This window comes from Artibeus jamaicensis, unplaced genomic scaffold (assembly GCF_021234435.1).
Source record: "Artibeus jamaicensis isolate MK-2021 breed Jamaican fruit bat unplaced genomic scaffold, CSHL_Jam_final contig_391, whole genome shotgun sequence".
Taxonomy (NCBI): domain Eukaryota; kingdom Metazoa; phylum Chordata; class Mammalia; order Chiroptera; family Phyllostomidae; genus Artibeus; species Artibeus jamaicensis.
The window spans coordinates 21,607,649-21,627,599 of NW_026521814.1; the positions used below are offsets into that span (position 1 = coordinate 21,607,649).

General features: G+C 37.7%; 1 protein-coding gene across 2 annotated transcripts in view; it reads left to right on the top strand.

Annotated features, from left to right (window-relative positions):
- The window catches only part of ITGAV (integrin subunit alpha V), an 83,929-nt gene that overhangs the window by 59,535 nt on the left and 4,443 nt on the right, over positions 1 to 19,951 (top strand). For both annotated transcript variants that reach the window (XM_037136822.2, XM_037136823.2), the window contains exons 18-28: positions 3,134 to 3,271; positions 8,055 to 8,122; positions 8,786 to 8,933; positions 9,477 to 9,569; positions 11,563 to 11,642; positions 12,008 to 12,088; positions 12,580 to 12,685; positions 13,270 to 13,428; positions 14,053 to 14,166; positions 19,415 to 19,528; positions 19,620 to 19,727. In XM_037136822.2, coding sequence (XP_036992717.2) covers positions 3,134 to 3,271; positions 8,055 to 8,122; positions 8,786 to 8,933; positions 9,477 to 9,569; positions 11,563 to 11,642; positions 12,008 to 12,088; positions 12,580 to 12,685; positions 13,270 to 13,428; positions 14,053 to 14,166; positions 19,415 to 19,528; positions 19,620 to 19,727 — 1,209 coding nt within the window. The remainder of the gene's footprint in view (positions 1 to 3,133; positions 3,272 to 8,054; positions 8,123 to 8,785; positions 8,934 to 9,476; positions 9,570 to 11,562; positions 11,643 to 12,007; positions 12,089 to 12,579; positions 12,686 to 13,269; positions 13,429 to 14,052; positions 14,167 to 19,414; positions 19,529 to 19,619; positions 19,728 to 19,951) is intronic.

The window sequence follows — 19,951 nt, forward strand, 5'->3', positions numbered from 1 at the left end:
TCAGACTCAGCAATGTCATCAACTTTGAATCTCTATCAGGTTGGTGAACACCACTCTCCCGTACCTGGTGACTCACTGAGAACCCACCTCATGCAAATCGAGTACTGCCAGAGGCTCTTTCAGTGACTGAGCCTAATAGGCAGCCAGCATATGCAGGCAGGCAGAGGTGGATCTCAGGATGCCTTGGGACATTTGATGACCTGCTCCCGGGCCCAAAGCTGTTCAACCCAGGCTCCATAAGCTGCTTGGTCCTTTGTGCACACACCCAGGTGCAGCAGAGGCAACCACAAACTGGACTGATATGTAGCTTCCAACAGGTTGCCCAGGGCCAGTCACAGGCAATGTCTGACATTGGTCAGCACCAGAGTCCATCCCAAGAGGCCCCAGAACCAACACAACAACAGTGGCTAGACAACATCAGAGCAGGATCCAATTAGCTTCACTTTGGCCTATCCAAAGGCAGGCACCAGAACCTGCTGAGGCAAATTCTGCTTTGTGTGGTCAGCACCCACTCAGCAGTTTGTACATGTGGTCAGGGTTGATCCTCAGAGCCAGTTTGAGGGTCATTCCCAGGCACGAATGAGGCAGTAGCAATGAAGTCTCATTTACAACAGGAAGGCCCACGTAACCCCCGCAAGGAGTATCCCTGGAGCACTCAGTACAGGTGACCAAGGAGACACCACAGGATCCCACAGGACACCTACTGTGTGAAACGATCCTACCAAGATTGGGAGACATAGTAGACCTACCTAATACATAGAAACAAACACAAAGAGGCAGCCAAAGTGGGGAGACAGAGAAACATTCCCCAAATGAAAGAACAGGCGAAATCTCCAGAAAAAAGAGCTCAGTAAAATGGAGGCAAGCAGTTTATCAGATACAGAGTTCAGGGGGTTCAGTGAGAGCTATGACAGCCTACACACAAGAATAAACCCAAAGTGGATTAAAGGCTTAAATGTTAGACTTGAAACCATAAAAATCCTAGAAGAAAACATAGGCAGTACAATTTAGGACATGGTATGTGTGTATATATGTGTGTGTGTATGTATATATCATAAATTATGTATATATTTGATATATTTCCTCAAGCAAGGGAAAAAATAAAAAATAAACCAATGGCACTATATCAAACTAAGAAGTTTTTGCACAGCAAAGGAAACCAATAACATGAGAAGACAGCCCACTGAACAGGAGAACATATTCGCCAATGATACATTTAGTAAGTGGTTAGTATCCAAAATGTATAAAGTATTTACACAACTCAATACCAGAAAAAGAAACAATCCAATTACAAAACGAGCAAAGGACATTGCTCATGGAGAAGTGTCTAGACACTTCTCCAAATAGGACATACAGATGGCCAATAGACATATGAAACGATGCTCAACGTCATTAATCATCAGAGAGATGCAAACTGAAACCACAATGAGGTATCACCTCACAGCTGTTAGAATAGCTGTCATCAGTAAATCAACAAATGCTGGCGAGGATGTGGAGAAAGGGGAACCCTCATGCGCTGTTGGCGGGAATGCAGACTGGTGCAGCCACTGTGGAGGCAGTGTGGAGATACCTCAAAAAATTAAAAACGGAACTGCCTTATGGTCCATTGATTCTACTTCTGGGAATATATCCAAAGGAACCAGAGACACTAATTCAGGAGAATATACTCAGCCCTATATTTATTATAGCGCTATTTATAATTGCTAATATTTGGAATAGCCCAAGTACCATCCAGAGGTGGGTGGATGAAAGAGCTGTGGTAAATTTACAGCTTAGAATACCACACGAGCATAAAAAAATAAAGAAATCTCACCTTTTGGAATAGCACGGATGCACCTGGAGAGTATTATGCTAAGTGAAATGAGCCAGTCAAAGAAAGACAAGTAGCATATGATTTCACTCATAATTTGGAATCTAATGAACAAAATAACAAACTATTGAAACAGGCTCATAGATACAGAGAACAGACTGACAGATGTCAGAGAGGAGGGAGTGAGGTGCTTGTTGAGGAAGAAGAGATTAAGAAATAAACCCGATATACACAGACCACAGCATGGTGGTTACCAGATGGATAGGGGGTGGGCGGAGGTAGAAGAGGATAAAGGGGGGGGATAAATGGTGACAGAAGGAGTCTTGGCTTGGGGTGGTGAATTCAGGTATATTACTGAATTATATACCTGAAAGCTATATAAATTCACTAACCAATATCACCCCAATAAACTCAATATATATTTAAAAAAAGAAAAGAAAAAGAAATGGCGTGGGATGTCAGTTTACTAGAATGTAAAGGCAAACACATATAGTCTTAAATGCTATTGACCTGAATTGAAAGATTAAGAAAAAAATTAAAGGGAAATTCTACAAAATTAGCCATTGAAAACTACAGATAAAAGAGGAAACAAAATTTCATGCCAGTCTTACACAAAGACATAGGTGCAAAATTACTAAGCTAATAAAGTTCTAACAGTTTATTTAAAAGACAAAACTAACTTGTTTTGTTAGTTTTGAGCACCAAACCATCCAAATAACCTTTGAAGGAGAATGGGCAAATAAATTTCGGATTTGTTATGTGATGAAATATTACTCAATGGTAAGACTTAACCTCAGCCACATGCAACAGCATGGATGAATCTTGAGTATTGAACAGAGGGGAGCAAATAACATAAAATATATATGATCTCATTTTAAAATAAACAGGAAAAGCAAACTGATGAACACATTGTCGAGACACATACACTGTAATAAAACTGCTGAGAGCACACAAGTTAATGGTGAACCTAAAATTCAGGTTAGCAGTTACATCAGAGAAGGAAGGCAGACGGTGAAAAGGGGCACATTGGTACCTTAAACGACGTCAGGAATGTTCCAGTTATAATACGGAGCGTGCGTTTGAGTGCTCATTTTATTTATAGGCCCCCTATATTTTTGTGTGATCAAATATTACACTGTAAAACAACTGATTAAATGTTCTCAATGAATAATGATAATCTTTCTGGATACTCTATTCTTATGCACGTAGTTTTATAGAGAGCTTTGGTAGTAATGGGTCAAGCTGAATGATACAGCTGTTTCTCCAGAGAGTTTGGTATCATAGCTTGATGTCATCACTCATTTGAAGCTTTTTCATTTCTAGGATGAGTCTGAATTTAGAGACAAACTCACTCCAATCACTGTTTTTATGGAGTATCGGTTGGATTACAGAACAGCTGCTGACGCAACAGGCTTGCAGCCCGTCCTTAACCAGTTCACTCCCGCCAACGTCAGCCGACAGGTACACTTTATCACTGCTTCCATACTTTAGTTTTTGTTGTGGTGTTGCAATTCATATTTTAAAATATCATAAGGGATTGCTTTTATAATGTCGGGATTTCTGTCGAAGTCAGTGGGGAAGGAATCTGGACTTTTAGGGTAGAGATATTTAAAGCCACTTAGCTGTTAGTGATGTGGGAAGACGAGGTCGCATAAAAAAGTCAATAATTCAAGGGGAACAACAAAATGCCAATTTATTTATATTGTATTTTAGTATTTTGTTATTTTGCTAAACAAGTTTTATATCTGTCTTATCTTTGATTTACATTTCAATAATAAAATGCACATATATGTATAGTACATGAATTATTTTAATAAAACCAAATATATAAAATGTCATAGAAACTGTTACAGTATTTTAGAAAATTTTATGTAAAACACATGTATTCAAATATTGTGATTGTGTTTCCTATTTCTTCCTCTTGTTACACGTTCATATTTTTAGATTAACATTTTTTTCTCTTGTAGGCTTTACACTCAATTTTGGTTGTTATTTCTTTGTCTAACACTCTTCTTTGTGTGTAATTTGAGAAAACTATATTTGGTAGAAGTATAAGACAAATTAAAATACATTTTAAAGCCTTTTGTGGTTTGTATATTTTAACAATGTGTTTTATATTTTATTTTGCAAATAATATATATGTCACTTTCTATTGCCCATTTATATAAAACAAACATAGTCATGTGTGAGATTATATCCTTTATATTTTTTATTTTTAGTGGATCAACAATATTATCTTAATAATTTAATAATGAATATCTAAGCCTTTTAGAGTCTGGCATTTAGTTTTATACATTTTTAAAAGTTAATTGTCTCTTGTACTTTTACATTATGTGTTTTGATTTGGCATCAAATTATTTTCTATTTAGAGTTTTAGAATTTTTGAAAATCATTTATCAATGTTAACATTACATTTGATTAACTTGCTGAGATCAACCATCTCTTTAATAGCAATACAGTTTTGAAGCCAGGTAATTGAGTAAGAGAAATACTAACTTTAATAATATTTGGCTTTCTTTTTTCCTCCTCTTACTCTTGTTCTTCATTATTTGAATGTTTTTTTTCTTTGTATCTCTCATTTATCTTAACCATAACACTATTCATCTTTAAGCATTTTTCCATCTGCATTTGGATTTTTATTATTTACTCTCATTTCTATGTTAATTATCCACCCACCATTCTTTTTTTTTTTTTTTAATATTTATTTATCTTTAGAGGGGAAGGAGAGGGGGAGAGAAACATCAATGTATGGTTGCCTCTAGTGCGTCCCCTGCTGGGAACTGGCCTGCAGGGAACTGGCTTGTAACCCAGGCATGTGCCCTGACTGGGAATTGAACCGCGATCCTCTGGTTCGCAGACCTGTGCTCAATCCACTGAGCTACACCAGCCAGGGCCACCCACCATTCTTAATATTTACTTCTTTTAAAATGGGTCCTTTATTTCTCTGGTCACATTACAGACTTGTTTACTGTGCTCTCTATACAGTCCTGCCATCCAATAAAAGGATAACATGAGCCACATTTGTCATTTTTTAAAAGATTTTATTTATTTATCTTTAGAGGAGAAGGAAAGGAGAGAGGGAAAGAAATATCAATGTAGGGTTCCCTCTTGTGTGTCCCCTGCTGGGAACTGGCCTGCAACCCAGGCATGTGCCCTGACTGGGAATCGAACCTCCATCCTTTGGTTCTCAGGCCCATGCTCAATCCACTGAGCTACACAAGCCAGGGCCACATCTGTCATTTTAAATTGATTGGGCAGCAACATTTTTTTAAAAGGTAGAAAACTGGCAGAATTAGTTAATGATGTATCTGTATTAGTTTGCTAGGACTGTCCTAAAAAATGACTACAGAATGGATGGGTTGAATAAGAGAAATTAATTTTCATACAGTCATGGAGGCATGAAATCCAAGATCAGGGTGTTGGCAGGATTGGCTCCTTCCAAGCCTCTCCCCATGGCATGCAGATGGCCACCTTGTCCCTGTGTCTTCGCATGGTTGTTCCCTGTGTGTTTGTCAGTGCCCCAGTCTCCTCATAAAGCTCCAGTCGTATTAGGTCCTCCTACCCCAATGATGTGATTTAACTTAATTACCTTGTGAAAGACCATATCTCCAAATGTAAGTCACATTCTGGACTTCAACATAAGAATTTTGAGGGAACACAAAACACTCCATGACAATATCCAAAATATTATCATTTGAGTATGTAATCAATTTAACAATTATCAGTGAAATATTTAACATTCTTCACACAGTTTTTTTTTACTATCATCAAAATCCAGAGTGTATTACATGCTTACAGCACACCTAAATTCAAATGCTAAATCTTCACCACAAACATTTTTTCTGTATTTTGAATTCATATAATTTGCAGTTGAGAAAGTAGGTTCACACACCCAAGTTGTTCTAAACATACTAAAAGATTTTTAGTAACAGAATCAAGTGTCAGTTTTTCATTTAAATTTAAATACATTTAAAAATTAATGTCTTAGTCACACTAGGCACATTTCAAGTGCTCAAAAGCCACGTGTGACTCACTAGTGGCTACTGTACTGGACAGGGTAGCTCTGGAGTTTCGTTTTTTCTGCATCCTAATATTTTGGAGTTAGAGGTTTAGTGCTTTCTGCAGAGAGATTAGCTTTTTCCTCTCACCTGTCATGTATTTATTCAAATATGTGTTAAATTCTTACTCTCTGCAAGATGTTAAGTATATAACTGTAGAGATTTAATTCTTAGTAAATGGAAGACATTGCCCTGTGCTTTTCCATTTCCAAAACTATCTTTCTTAATAGTATATTTTAATACTTTAGCTGCACCAGTGTCAGCCAAATCCTTTGTCTTCAGTGTAGAGTGATAGCCAAATATCCTTGTACCACAGTTTATTAATATTTTATATATATTTCTTATTCCAAACTTCAGATACTCATAATTCTGAGTTTCTTAAGAGTACAAAATCCACACTTCATTTTTGAATGAAATTTAGCAGTAATTGTATTTGGTATGACTTACAAAATTACCACAAAGTTCTTCTAATGGTTCTGCCCCTTACCCCTCTTCTTGAAGTGCACAGAAACTGCTTACATTTAGGTCACTGAATTAGCTTACATACATGAGGTCTGTGTGGAAAAAGTCCAGCTACTGTTAATATAACTAAAACAGTTTGTACTACATGAGTGTAACCTGGCAGCCGAGAAGAGTGGACTGGAGTGTGCATGAGAGAACAATGACGACTTCACTGTACTAGTCAGTGGGGGATGGTAGACAGACACCATTGAGTGAGCAGGTGTATTGTGTGCTCATCACATTCAAAATGACTGAACAAGTACAGCAATGAATTTGCATCAGATTTTGTGTTAAGCTTGAACATTCATTCCTCCATGGAAATGATTCAGGTGACTCAGAGGCCACAGCTCTGGGCACCTGGTGACTGGCAGCTTCATCACAACAATGTGTGTGCTTATGCATCACATCTTGTACAGAGTTTTTTGGAGAGACATCAAATCACCAAGGCGACTCAGCCCCCTTACAGCCCAGATTTGATGCCCTGTGACTTCTGGCTTTTCCCAAAACTAAAATCACTTTTGAGAAGGAAGAGTTTTTAGACCATTGATAAGATTATAGAAAATATGATGGGGCAGCCGACTGCAATTGGGAGAACTGTGTGAGGTCCCAAGGTGCCTACTTTGAAGAAGGCTGAGGCATCATTGTCCTGTGTACAATGTTTCTTGTTTCTTGTATCTTCTTCAATAAATGTCTCTATTTTGCATGTTATATGTCTGGATACGTCCTGCACAGACCTTGTACTACTGGGTTACATCCCCAATTAAATTGATATTTACTGTCTATCATATCATTTTATTCTGGGTAGCTGTATATTCCTTGTAGTAACTTGGAAACATATAGTCATCTTTTTTTTTCCTTTTTCAAGGTAGCCTTTCATTATTTTTCCTCTTTAAATCTTTTTCTCTCTTTCTGTCTGCCTTTGGACCTGAAACCCTGTGGATGTCAACAATAGACAAACCAAAAATGACTTCATTTTTTTCTCTTTTCTTAATTTTTATATTCTTTCAAACCCTCCTTAACCTCTTCTGCTTCCTCCCACTGTTCCTCTCTTTTGGGTTTTCCATGCTGCTCAGCTGGCACACTCTCATGACCAGATTGAGAGGAGAAATTCGGGGTTTTGCTTACTATATCTCTTCTGGATGGGCTAACTTGAATGGGTCTGGATCTTTCTCCTTCATCTCTTTCCATGTGGCCATGCATATGCTGGATTTATTTTGCCCAATTTCTGTTCCCTTTCATTTGGTGTCTGAATCGCTGTAATATCCACAACTCCTTTTTCTGTCAAACTCTGTAGCCACATTCCCACAATGTTGGCAGAGGCGTAGTCTGTGATGAGAAGCTCTTAAGGGAGTTTATGTTGCCCGGGACCACAAAACTTAGCAGCATCCGAACCCTCATTTCTCGACTGTTGCTTTCTCTTCTACGTGACACTTCATTCCAAAGTCATAAGAGCTTACTTTGAGATAGAACTGAAAGGTTCCAGCTGATTCCGTTCTGTCCTAGGAATTGTTTTCTTACTTATCATGCTTGACTATTTACTGACCTGTTTAAGTTGGCAGGATTCCTTTTCCCATTAGGTATGCAAATAAGTTGATGAATTTATATAAATATATGTTTGTGTGCATGTGTGACATGTATTGGTGTTTTTTTTCATGGAGGAAAAATAAATTGCTTTTTTTCCCTAGGCTCATATTCTCCTTGATTGTGGTGAAGACAATGTCTGTAAGCCCAAACTAGAAGTTTCTGTAGACAGGTAAGGTTTGCTCCAAATAATAAGCAGTATAATAAGAAATTTAAATGGAAGATACTCGTTTTTGTACTCAGACTAATAGTATATCTTAAGGAGAATTAGTTATGTTAGAGTATAATACATAATTTTTATAATAGTAAAACTGTTAATATTGGAGCTTTAGAAAATATACTGTGTTTTCATTAATTGCATAGTTGACAGACCTATTCCCATTCTTCACTGAGTAGTGTTAACAAAGCAACATTATATCCTCTTAAAGGTACATTTCATTATTGATATACTCCTAACTAAAGGAGTTTGATGACCATTTATATAGTGCATAAGTAATAAAGAATTTTGTGGGAATCATGACAGATGATTAATTCCGTTTTGGGGAAGAAGTCAAAGAACAATTATATAACAAGAAATACAAAATTGCTTTAGTAATAGATGTGAATGACAGTGATGTACTAGTGGCATCCACATGTTCTGTCACTTAGAGAAGCATTGCATTTGCACCCAGTGTGCTATTTCCAGTTTTCTACTGAGCTGTGAAATAGTCTTAAAATATCTGGAGACACTGTTGAACGTGTCAGCGCTATCTGTGTATTTATCTCGTTTCTTTGAACAGTTGCCCTATCCCCATGCCGTCCTCCTCTCATTGACTGAATTTGTATTCACTTGTAGAGATCAAAAGAAGATCTACGTTGGGGATGACAACCCTCTGACATTGATCGTTAAGGCTCAGAACCAAGGAGAAGGTGCCTATGAAGCTGAGCTCATTGTCTCCATCCCACCTCAGGCTGATTTCATCGGGGTTGTCCGCAATAGTGAAGTAAGCAAGCTGCCTCTTTAAAAATCGAAACACACTCATAGGTCTCATTAATATTAATGAACTCCCCCCCCCCCCCCAGTATTAGAGCAAGCTTAGCCATTCTACCTAAGGTTGAATTGCTAGACAGTAGAGTGCCTGTCTTGTGTAAGTCCTTTCAAGCCTAATACTTTGGATAATGCATTGGTAATGACATTTTAAAAATTGCTAGCTAAGGGCCTGAAACAAGGTCAGATAGATAAAGTGTCTAAGCCTGTCCATCAAATTATTTGTCAGAGGTAATATGGTTATGTATCTAAATCCTCCAGGGATCTTTCAGAAATACTTTTGCATTTGTATGTGGCAGTTGTACACAATTCTGGCTTCCACCGTATCTTACCCCACCATTTACTCATATGGATGCATTTGCTTTGTAAATCAAGAAACTTAAATATCCAAGTGCATGACATTGTCTAGGAACTTTTTAGTCTTATGGCTTCTGCTTAAAAAAATTTTTTTTGGTAATTAATTAATTTTCCTTTTAATCTTTTTTTTTGTCTGTCAAAGGCCTTAGCAAGACTTTCCTGTGCATTTAAGACAGAAAACCACACCCGCCAGGTGGTATGTGACCTTGGAAACCCAATGAAGGCTGGAACTCAAGTAAGACATTTTATTTCTTTTTTTTTTTTTTTTTTTTTTTTTTCATTTTTATTAGGATTTTATTTATCTATTTTTAGAGATGGGGAAGGGAGGGAGAAAGAGAGGGAGACAAATCCATATGTGAGAGAAACATTGACCGGTTGCCTCTTGCAAACCCCCACTGGGGACCTGGCCCGCAACCCAGGCATGTGCCCTGACTGGGAATCAGACCGGCAACCCTTTGGTTTGCAGGCTGATGAGGCTCAGTCCACTTAGCCACACCAGGCAGGATGAAGTAAGACATTTTAATTAAATGGCTTTTTTTATCCTCTCAAGAAAGTAGCACGTTTTTTTGATGGGTTTGTCCATCTAATTTTTTAATAAACACTTTAAAATAGGAACTTTAAATTGGTTTTAATTTAGAGTGCAGTGTTTTATTTAGTTTGAGCTAAAATAATGGGTTGTGCTATTACACTGTATTCAATAAATTGGTGTGTACATTCCCTTCATCTTGGTAAATGGATGAAAATGTGGTTTAAGGACTGAAGTAGTAACTTCACTATTTTAAACGAATGCTTTAATGAATATTCAAGGCTACTTGGACAAATGCCAAGACTGTCATTCTCAGGTGAGATAGAATTTCTCATTAACTTGAAGCCTTCCTGGTTGTCCCGGACAGGATCAAGGAGCAGCAAGCACGTGGTTGAATCAGGTTTCCCTTCAGGTCTGGGGGAAGTTAGCCCAGGAGCTTGAGAGAAGCACTCCACGGGTCACTTCTCCAGTCCTCCAAAAAGTAAACAAAATACAGGGTGGGGCAAAAATAGGTTTACACTTATTTGTATGGAAAATACAACAATTAACAAATAATGCAAGGATAAACTCAGTGTTTTGCATACTCACAACTGTAAACCTACTTTTGCTCTACTCCGTATTCCTCATAGAATTCTTAGTATCAAGGAAAAATAGCAGTATATTCTTTGTTACTTTTTTCAGTCGACCTGGATATTGGTAACTATGCCTCCATCTAGAAGTCCAGAATTGCATTTTTCTACATATAATTTAACACAATGTTTCATTAACAAGTGGAACATATTTTTTATTTTTTATATTCTCATTCTCTCCAGCTTCTCCACTCATAGCTCATTCCTTATGCATGATTCCAAGTTATTTCAAGTGGCCAATTCCAGGCTTTGTAAAGTGGGAGGCAGTTTGAAGTCCCCGGAAATGCCTTTTTATATGTTATTTATATGAGCCCAGAAGCCTGCTTTCCCTTATCCTGTAACTCAGTTGTTCTCTTTAAAGTAACAGTTTTCCACCTGTAGTAGTTAGGATGCTTGGTGTTGATGGAGTAGTGAGCGGCAGGGAAAAATCCTGGTTCTGGTCCTATTTAGACTTTAGTCACATTCTCTCTCTTACACGCCACCCGTTTTCTCCTCCCTGCTCTGTTAGCGCAAGTTCAGTTGTTGGCTTCCAGTAACCAAGTCATTGTGTGCAATTGTTTATTTACATTGAATCAACAAACACTTACTTTTGCATTTTTTGGAAGATAATGAATATTATAAGGAGATATAATTAATAATTGCTGTTAAATAGACTCCATTATATAATGGCCCAGATATCTTAAAAGGGATTCGATAGATCTGATTTAATTATCTTTGTTAGAATATTTTAAGTTTATTGGAAGCTCAGAAGATCCCTGTTTAGGACATTCTTTTCTGTTTGGACATTGGGTTGGAAATGTCACTAATTAGACACTGTTTTTTTTTTTTTAAATATTTTATTTATTTATTTTCTGAGAGAGGGGAAGGGAAGGAGAAAGAGTGGGAGAGAAATGTCAATGTATGGTTGCCTCTTATGCGTCCCTTGCTGGGAACTGGCCTGCAACCGAGGCATGTGCCCTGACTGGGAATCGAACCATGATACTCTGGTTCACAGGCCCGCACTCAATCCACTGAGCTATGCCAGCCAGGGCTAGACACTGTTTTAACACGACCGTCTTTTCCTCTCCCTTCAGCTCTTGGCAGGCCTGCGCTTCAGTGTTCACCAGCAGTCGGAGATGGACACTTCTGTGAAGTTCGATTTACAAATCCAAAGGTATAAACGCAGCCTTTTTCATTTATAGTAACTATTAAAATATTTGTCATAAATGGGTCATGCAACATTATTTTAAAATGGAATAGAATTGACTAACATTTCGGTACTTGATATGCCATTTTTAATTCATTGCTTATGTCATAAGAATAATTTTGTCAGTTTTGAGTTTATGAAACAAAATTTAAAGTTAAATGAAACTTGACCATCTTCTTGGAATTAAATGCTAATGGAAATAATTATTTTATTAATTTTTGTATTTCTTTGTTTTTAATTTGTCTTTTTTTAGTGTCACTCCATTTGCCTCTGTATAATTTTGATGATTGTGTTCAATTCATTTCTAAATATATATATTTTTTCTTTTTCAGCTCCAATCTTTTTGACAAAGTAAGCCCAGTTGTATCTTACAGAGTTGACCTTGCTGTTTTAGCTGCTGTTGAGATAAGAGGGTCAGTATGATTACCCAGGGGAGTATCTCTTTCTCATGATTTAAACTACTTTAAAAAGTAGTTACTTGTTTAAAGTAACTGCTAGGCCCCATAGCTACTTTTGGATAGTGGGCACTTCATGTTTAATGTGATGGTTTTAGTAGAGCAATAGATTCTGTAGAAAGCATGTTCTAGGTGTATGTTCCAAAGCCCCAAGCATTTATTTGGTTATCCTCTGGAAATAAACCATACATGACAACAGCTGGTGCAAAGTACGTGTATTGAACTTTTATGCAAATTGACATCGATTCTCCCGTTACAAAGATTATCAATAAATAGGTGTGTGTGTGTGTGTGTGTGTGTGTGTACACATGTAGGTTTTTCCTTTTAACTGTGTAGTGCTTTTTTAAAATTAGTTCAGCTTTTATTCATTTGGATACAGAGTACTCTAGGAAATGAACTGACTGTACCATTTTGATATTCATGGTAGGTTTTCTTTGGTCATTGTTTAGAGTCTCAAGTCCTGATCACATCTTTCTTCCGATTCCAAATTGGGAGCACAAGGAGAACCCCGAGACTGAAGAAGACGTTGGACCAGTTATTCAGCACATCTATGAGGTTTGCGATTCTTGGGTTTAACGGCTACCTGGCAGGAAGTCAACAAAGAGAGGAGCAGATAGGCTTCTTTTAAAAGACAGGTCTATTTAATTTTTACATAAACTATACATAGTTTATGTACCAGAGAGATCTTTGAATTTCCCCCTATTATATACAAGTTCATTTTTACTAGACAAGTAACTTAAAGAAAGCAGTTCATACAAATTGTTGTTTAAAATCAACTAGTTCTACTTGAATAAAAGCAGTAGGTCATTTCAGTTTTTAGTAAAACTGAAAACACCTATAGCAGATCATCAAAGTTTTGTTTCCATGGGAAGAAAATTTTCTACACCATCTTTCCTCAATAACTTTTCATATTTTCTTCCTTTGTTTATACTTTCACCCTAACACAGACTGCCGTGCGCTTGAGGCACGTACTGAGTTTGATTTCTTTTGCCTGGTAACGGTCATTCTGTCATGTTAGAGCAACTATGGAAACTCTGCTGTGTCAAATACTGTTGATAATGATCCCTCAAGCTGATCTAGGGGAAGGATTGTAACATCAATTTTTGCCCAAAGGACTCACATTTGCTTTTTCTCATTAGCTGAGAAACAACGGTCCGAGTTCCTTCAGCAAGGCAATGCTAAATCTTCAGTGGCCTTACAAGTACAACAATAGCACCTTGCTGTACATCCTCCAGTACGACATTGATGGGCCAATGAACTGCACTTCAGATGTGGAGATCAACCCTTTGAGAATTAAGGTAATGGCTTAATAGCAGCTCTTCATGATGTTCTTTCCCCCCTAAATTGGAAAAAGAAATGCATGAAACAAAACAACTATTTTAATCCATAAATCCATTCTGCAAAAATATTTTAGTTTGTGACCAGTACACTAAGGATTAAATGGTTTATTTCTGTAACGAGTAAGGATTGATTCTATGAAGTCCTGGTGAACCACATATTTCTGTGGGATTCAGTGGAATCTGTGTACTTGAGGATATAGTCATCTCCACCCTAGCACATACCTTGCACAGTTTGAACTACAGAAAGTTAAGTAAACAAAACAAAACATATATACTCATGATTGACATTTCTCACAGATGTATCCTGTGAATTTCGGGCTTTATCAGTATGTTTTATCAGTTTCTCCTCTAGACTATGCAAAGGGAGGAAAATCATGGCTGGGCATGGATAACTTTTGTTTTTACATATTCGGGGCTCATATTTATTTTCTCTGCTTTTTACCACATATATTAAGTGGTGGGTTTTCTGTTATATCAAATTTTTTAGTCACTGTTTTAATTTCTTATGACAGTTTATGGGAAAATGTCGATGTAAAATGTTTGCCGTTATTGTTTACCACCAGCTTCTTAATGTAATCCTAGGTTTCAAGTTCACAAACAACGGAGAAGAATGACACCCTGGCTGGGCAAGGTGGCCGGAACCACCTCGTCACTAAGCGGGATCTCACCCAGAGTGAAGGAGGGATTCACACTTTGGTAAGTGTCATCTCGACAAGCGCTTTAAACGTTTAAAAACATGTGATTATAGAACTGATGCCAAAGTACATTTCGAAAATAACAACAGCTGTGCTTGAAAGAGCTACATATATTTTTATACCATTCAGTTCTCTTAACTTTACTTGTTCCTAGTCAAATTAATGCCAGATTTTCTTCAAACGATCTATCTTTGTAGATTGGTAACAAACATATTTTACAGTCCAACATTTTGTTCTGACTGCAGTCCTTTAACTGGCCTCTCTCCTGGTCTCACCTTAATCTTTGAGACTTCAGTCAATACTGCAGGAAAATCCCGGGGACCTCAACAAAAATACATTGCAAGAATAATTCACATTATGATTAACTTTTTTCATTTTATTATTTTTTTTAATTGTTGACACTTTGACAGATGTCCCCCAACTCCTCCCCCTCCTTTGCTGACCTGCACCAGGCCCCGCCTCCCCATAGCTCTGGCTACCATCACACTGTTGTCTGTGTGTGTGTGTGTGTGTGTGTGTGTGTGTGTGTGTGTGTTGTGCGTCTATGTTCTTCGGCTGATCTCCTCACCTCTTTCATCTGGCCCTTTCCCGCCTCACTCCTCTCTGAGGTCTGTTCCATGTATCCATACCTCCGGTTCCATTTTGTTCCTTGCTTTATTTTGTGCATTAGTTTCCACATTAAGTGAGATTATATGGTATTTGTCTTTCTCTGATGAGCTTCTTTTACTTTAGCATAATAATCTTCAGGTCCATCCATTGCTGTTGCAAAGGGTAAGAGTTCTTTCCTTTTTATAGCCACGTACTATATTCCACTGTGTAAATGTACCACTGCTTTTTTATCCACTCATCTACTGATGGACTCTTGGGCTATTTCCAGATCTTGGCTATTGTAAATAATGCTGCAGTGAACATAGAGGTGCTTATATTCTTTCTGATTGGTGTTTCGGGTTTCTTAGGATTTTGTCTACTTCACTCATTTGTTGCTGGCATATATGTGCACATATGTATATGATTAACTTTTGTTGAGGCAGCCTATATAATGATACTAGTGTTATAAAGTAGCTTATCAGTTAAGTTTTTGAAATTTAATAGTTCTGCAAACCATCAGCTAGGAGAGAATCTGGTAAAGTGTTTATCTTCAGCAGTAGTAGTCACCAGTTACTTTCGCATTAGCAAACTCCATGGTCCTCCTTAGTTCCTTGCTGATGGTAACTGCTTGGTGATTTTGCACAATAAATCACCTCTTCCTTTGGGAAGCACTTCTCATTCCCTTCTAGAACACTGCTCTCTTCTGGTTCTCTGCCTACCACAACTGGTTACTTCCTAATCTCCATTTCCAGGCCTTTAGAGTATTTTAGGGCTTACATTTCTTATCTGCACTACCTACATTTATTCATTAGATCTGTGCTGTCCTGTGTTATAGACGCCAGCCACATTGCAGGGGTTCAGTAGCCACATGTGGCCACTACTTTGGAAATGCAGGTATCTCTGTACTGATGATCTAATCATTGTCAAAGGTTCTGTCACACAGTGCTGAACTTGGTGGTCTCACGCACTCTTGCTGTAAATACTGCCTCTGTGTACGTGACTTCGATTTATATTTCCAGCCTGATCCTCTGTATTGAACGCCAGACTCCGTTTTTCAACCTCCTGCTGGAATTCCTCTTAATAGTTAATAGGCGTCTTAAACTTAATTCTAAGAACATAACCTTGACTTTTCCCAATCTACTCTTTCTGTAGTGTTCCACATTTTAGTGATATCAAGTTCATTCTCTGTCTAAAACCTGGGCATCATGCTTGACTCCTATCTTTCTCTTAAACTTCACATCCTGTATATCAGCAAATTCTGTCAATATCTATTTTTAAAATACCCAGAATCTGGTCCCTTTCACCAGATCTGCCACTGCCACAACCTAACAGGTCACCATCCTCTCTCACCAGGACTATTGCCAAACCTCTAGTTGGAGTCTGTGTTTTGCCCTCTTCCTCACTGCAGTTTATTTGCCACACAGAAGCCACAGCGATCCACAGAAGCCATAGGTCACATCAGGGCCTTCCCACCTATCTCAGAACACCAGAACCTGCAAAGCCTTTAAGCCCAAGGTGATAGAGGCTCTTGTGCCCTAGGCCTTTTCCTCTTCTTACTCTGCTCCTCCCATTTTGATATCTCATCTTTCCTTAGACAGACAGCCCCATCCATGTTTCTACTGCCAGGATTTGAATTTTTTTCTCCTGTCTTCCTGCACTGCTCTTCGCCCAGATACCCCTGCAGCTCACTTGTTGGTCTCCTTCTACTGTCCGTAACTGACAGAGCACAACAGGCCATTCTGGGCCAACCCATGTGAAACAGAGATTGCTTTCTACCCCCACCTCCCTTTGGACTCTGTACTCTTTATCCTCCTACAGAATTCACCTTTGAAAAAATTGAGATAAAACTTAAATAACATAAAAGTCACCATTTTTCAGAACTGTACAATTTAGTGATTTTTGGTGTATTCACATTGTGTAACCACCATCATTATCAAATTCTACAACATTTCATCACTTCAAAAAGAAATGCTGTACCTGTTAAACTACCCATTTCCGCTACCTCCAGCCCCTGGCAACTACTAACCTGCGCTCTGTCTCTAAGGATAGGTCTCTTCTGGACATTTTGTGTAAATAAAATCATGTAGCATGTGGCCCTTTGTGTTTGGCTTCTTTGATTTAGTGTGATGTTTTTGAGGTTCACTGTGTTGTAGCATGTATTGTTACTTCAGTCCTTTTTAATAGTTCATTATATTGTATTTTTTATCATCATTGATCCTCCCATACCCTCTATCATCTCCACCCACCCCCTCGCCCCCCACAATCACCACCCTGTTGTCCATTTCAATGAGTTCTTTTTCCTTTTTTCTCAACCCCTTCACACCCCCAAATCCCACCCTTCCCCAGAGCTTTCAGCCTTGCTGTCTGTGAGTCTGTCTCTGTTTTGCTTGTTAGATCAGTTTATTTATTAGATTCCACAGGTAAGTGAAATCATGTGGTATTTGTCTTTCTCTGACTGGCTTATTTCACTTAGCATAATGTTCTCCAAGTCCATCTGTGATGTTGTTAAGGGTAGGAGCTCCTTTCTTTCTGCTGTGTAGTATTCCATTGTGTAAATGTACCATAGTTATTTTATCCACTCTACTACTGACGGGCACTTGAGTACTTCCAAGTCATGATGATTGTAAATAACATGACAGTGAACACAGGGGTGCATATATTGTCCTGAATTAGTGTATCACGTCTCTTCAGGTACACTCCGAGAAGTGGGATCGCTGGGTCAGAAGGCATTTCATTCCCAACTGGCAATGTATAACCACCATTCCAGTATCTCCCCATCCTTGCTATCACTTCCTGTTGACTTTTAAAAACATATTTTACAGTCAGGCTCATCAGTGTGAACTAGTATCTCATTGTTTTATTTGTATTCCCTAATGACTAATGATATTGAGCATCTTTCCATTTGTTTATCTTCTTTTGAGAGATGTCTTTTCTCTCATTGTGTATGTAAGTTGTCTTTTCACTTTTTCGATGCAAAATTTTTGTACCCTTTGATGCAGTTTTTTCTTAATTTGAAGAAGTCCACATTTCTCAAGTCTCATTTCTTCCTTTGTTGCTGGTACATTTGCTGTCGTATTTAAGAAACCATTGCCAAACCCAAGGTCCTGAAGATTTACACCTACATTTTCTAAGTCTTACACTTTTAGCTCTTATGTCAACATCTCTTTCTCCCTTAAATGGTCTTGGCAGCCTGTTGAAAATGAATTGGCCATAAATGTATGGATTTATTTCTGGGCTCTCAGTTCTGTTTTATTGATCTACATATGTATCCTTGTGCCAGTGCCAAATCACTTGAACATTGTAGCTCCTCAGTAAGTTTTGAAATTGCAGAGTGTGTGTTGTCAACATTTTCTTCTTTGTCAAGGTTGTTTTGGTTATTCGGAGTCCCTTATAAATTTATATTCATATAAATATTCATTTGAATTTTTGGATCAGCTTGTCCATTTCTACAAAAAAGGTAGTTGGATTTTTGACAAAGATTTTATTAGATCTGCCAATTTAGGAATATTGTTATCTTAGCTCTTTCAGATCATGAACACAAGATACCTTCATGTTAATTTATGTCTCCTTTAATTTCTTTCAAAAATATTTTGAGATGTTCAGTGTATAAGTCTTGTGCTTCCTTGGTTAAATTTCTTTACAGATTTTATTATCTTTGATGCTATCTTAAACTTCTTAATTTCAGTTAGTTAATTTCATTTTCAGATTTTTTAGTGCTATAGAAATTCATATGCATATTAATCTTGTATTCTTTACATCTTCTGTACTTGTTTAGTAGCTCTAATAGTATTATTATGGATTCTATAGTGTTTTATATGTATAAGATCCTGTCACCTATGAATAGAGATAGCTTCACTTTTTCCTTTCCAATCTGGGTGCCTTTTATTTAATTTTTTTCTTGCCTCGTAGCACTGGTAGAGCCTTTTGACCAATGTTGTATACAAGTGTCAGTGGGCATCTTTGTCTTGTTCCTCATCTTAGGGGAAAGTATCCATTCTTTGACCGGTAAGTATAGTGTTAGCCGTAGACTTTTCATAGATGCCCTTTATCAGGTCAGGAAAGCTTGCTCCTATTCCTGGTCATGAACTGGAGGCTCCACGTACTAGATGCCACCGTTGGGAGCTCTGTGCATGGGACACGTCTAATGCAGGTTAGCCAGCACACAGGTGTGAGTATTCGTTAGTTTTGGCTGCCTGCCTTCAAGTTAATGATAAAAAGACTGAATGTACCAAAGACTATCCTCATGTGACTTGATTTTCACATGAAATAACTGTTAAAGATTCACTGTTTTTCTTTTTAATGGGGATAGTATGGTCTAATTTTTATGTCTTACTAAAGTCACCATGTTCTGGGTTGGCCCAGAGTGTTGAGAATCTAATGATAGATTCTCAGAAGAATGAGTTCAAACCATAAAAATAAAACTTTTAATATAATAGATCTTATTCTTCTATAACAAATGACATTAAAACCAACTCATGTTTTACAAAAATCACTCACTGACTTTAATGTAAGCCTGTTCATTTTAAACATTGTTCTACAAGGCAAAATAATCTGGGTCATCGCTTTGGCCTTCACATGAAATGAGTAAAATGTCTGATTTTCCAATGTTGAAGAGATGGCAGGACGCCCTTCTCTCATCAGTAAACCTCATGTTTGGGCAGGGTTGTGGAGTCGCCGAGTGCTCAAAGATCGTCTGCCAGGTCGGGCGGCTGGACAGAGGGAAGAGCGCGATCCTGTACGTGAAGTCTCTGCTCTGGACCGAGACCTTTATGAACGTGAGTGGTCAGACTTAGTCAACTTTACCCTTGTTTCCAAAGAAACAAAGTCTTACATTTAGGAAATCATTTCACCGTTACTTCCATACAGAAGGAAAACCAGAATCACTCATACTCTCTGAAGTCATCTGCTTCATTTAATGTCATTGAGTTTCCTTATAAGAACCTTCCCATTGAGGATATCTTCAACTCCACATTAGTAAGTCATTGATTTGGGGAAATGGAATAAATGTACTCAGTTTAATGTCATAGTGTTAATGTATTTTAAATAATGGCAATTTAACTATTTTGATAATTTAATTAAGAGTTATTTGACAGTATTATAATTTAATATTATTTTACTCCCTCATCTCAGAATTATTAAAGGTAGAGCTTTTATTTTACCATCTTGTCCTATGTAAGAGATTCTTTGTATTTACTGAA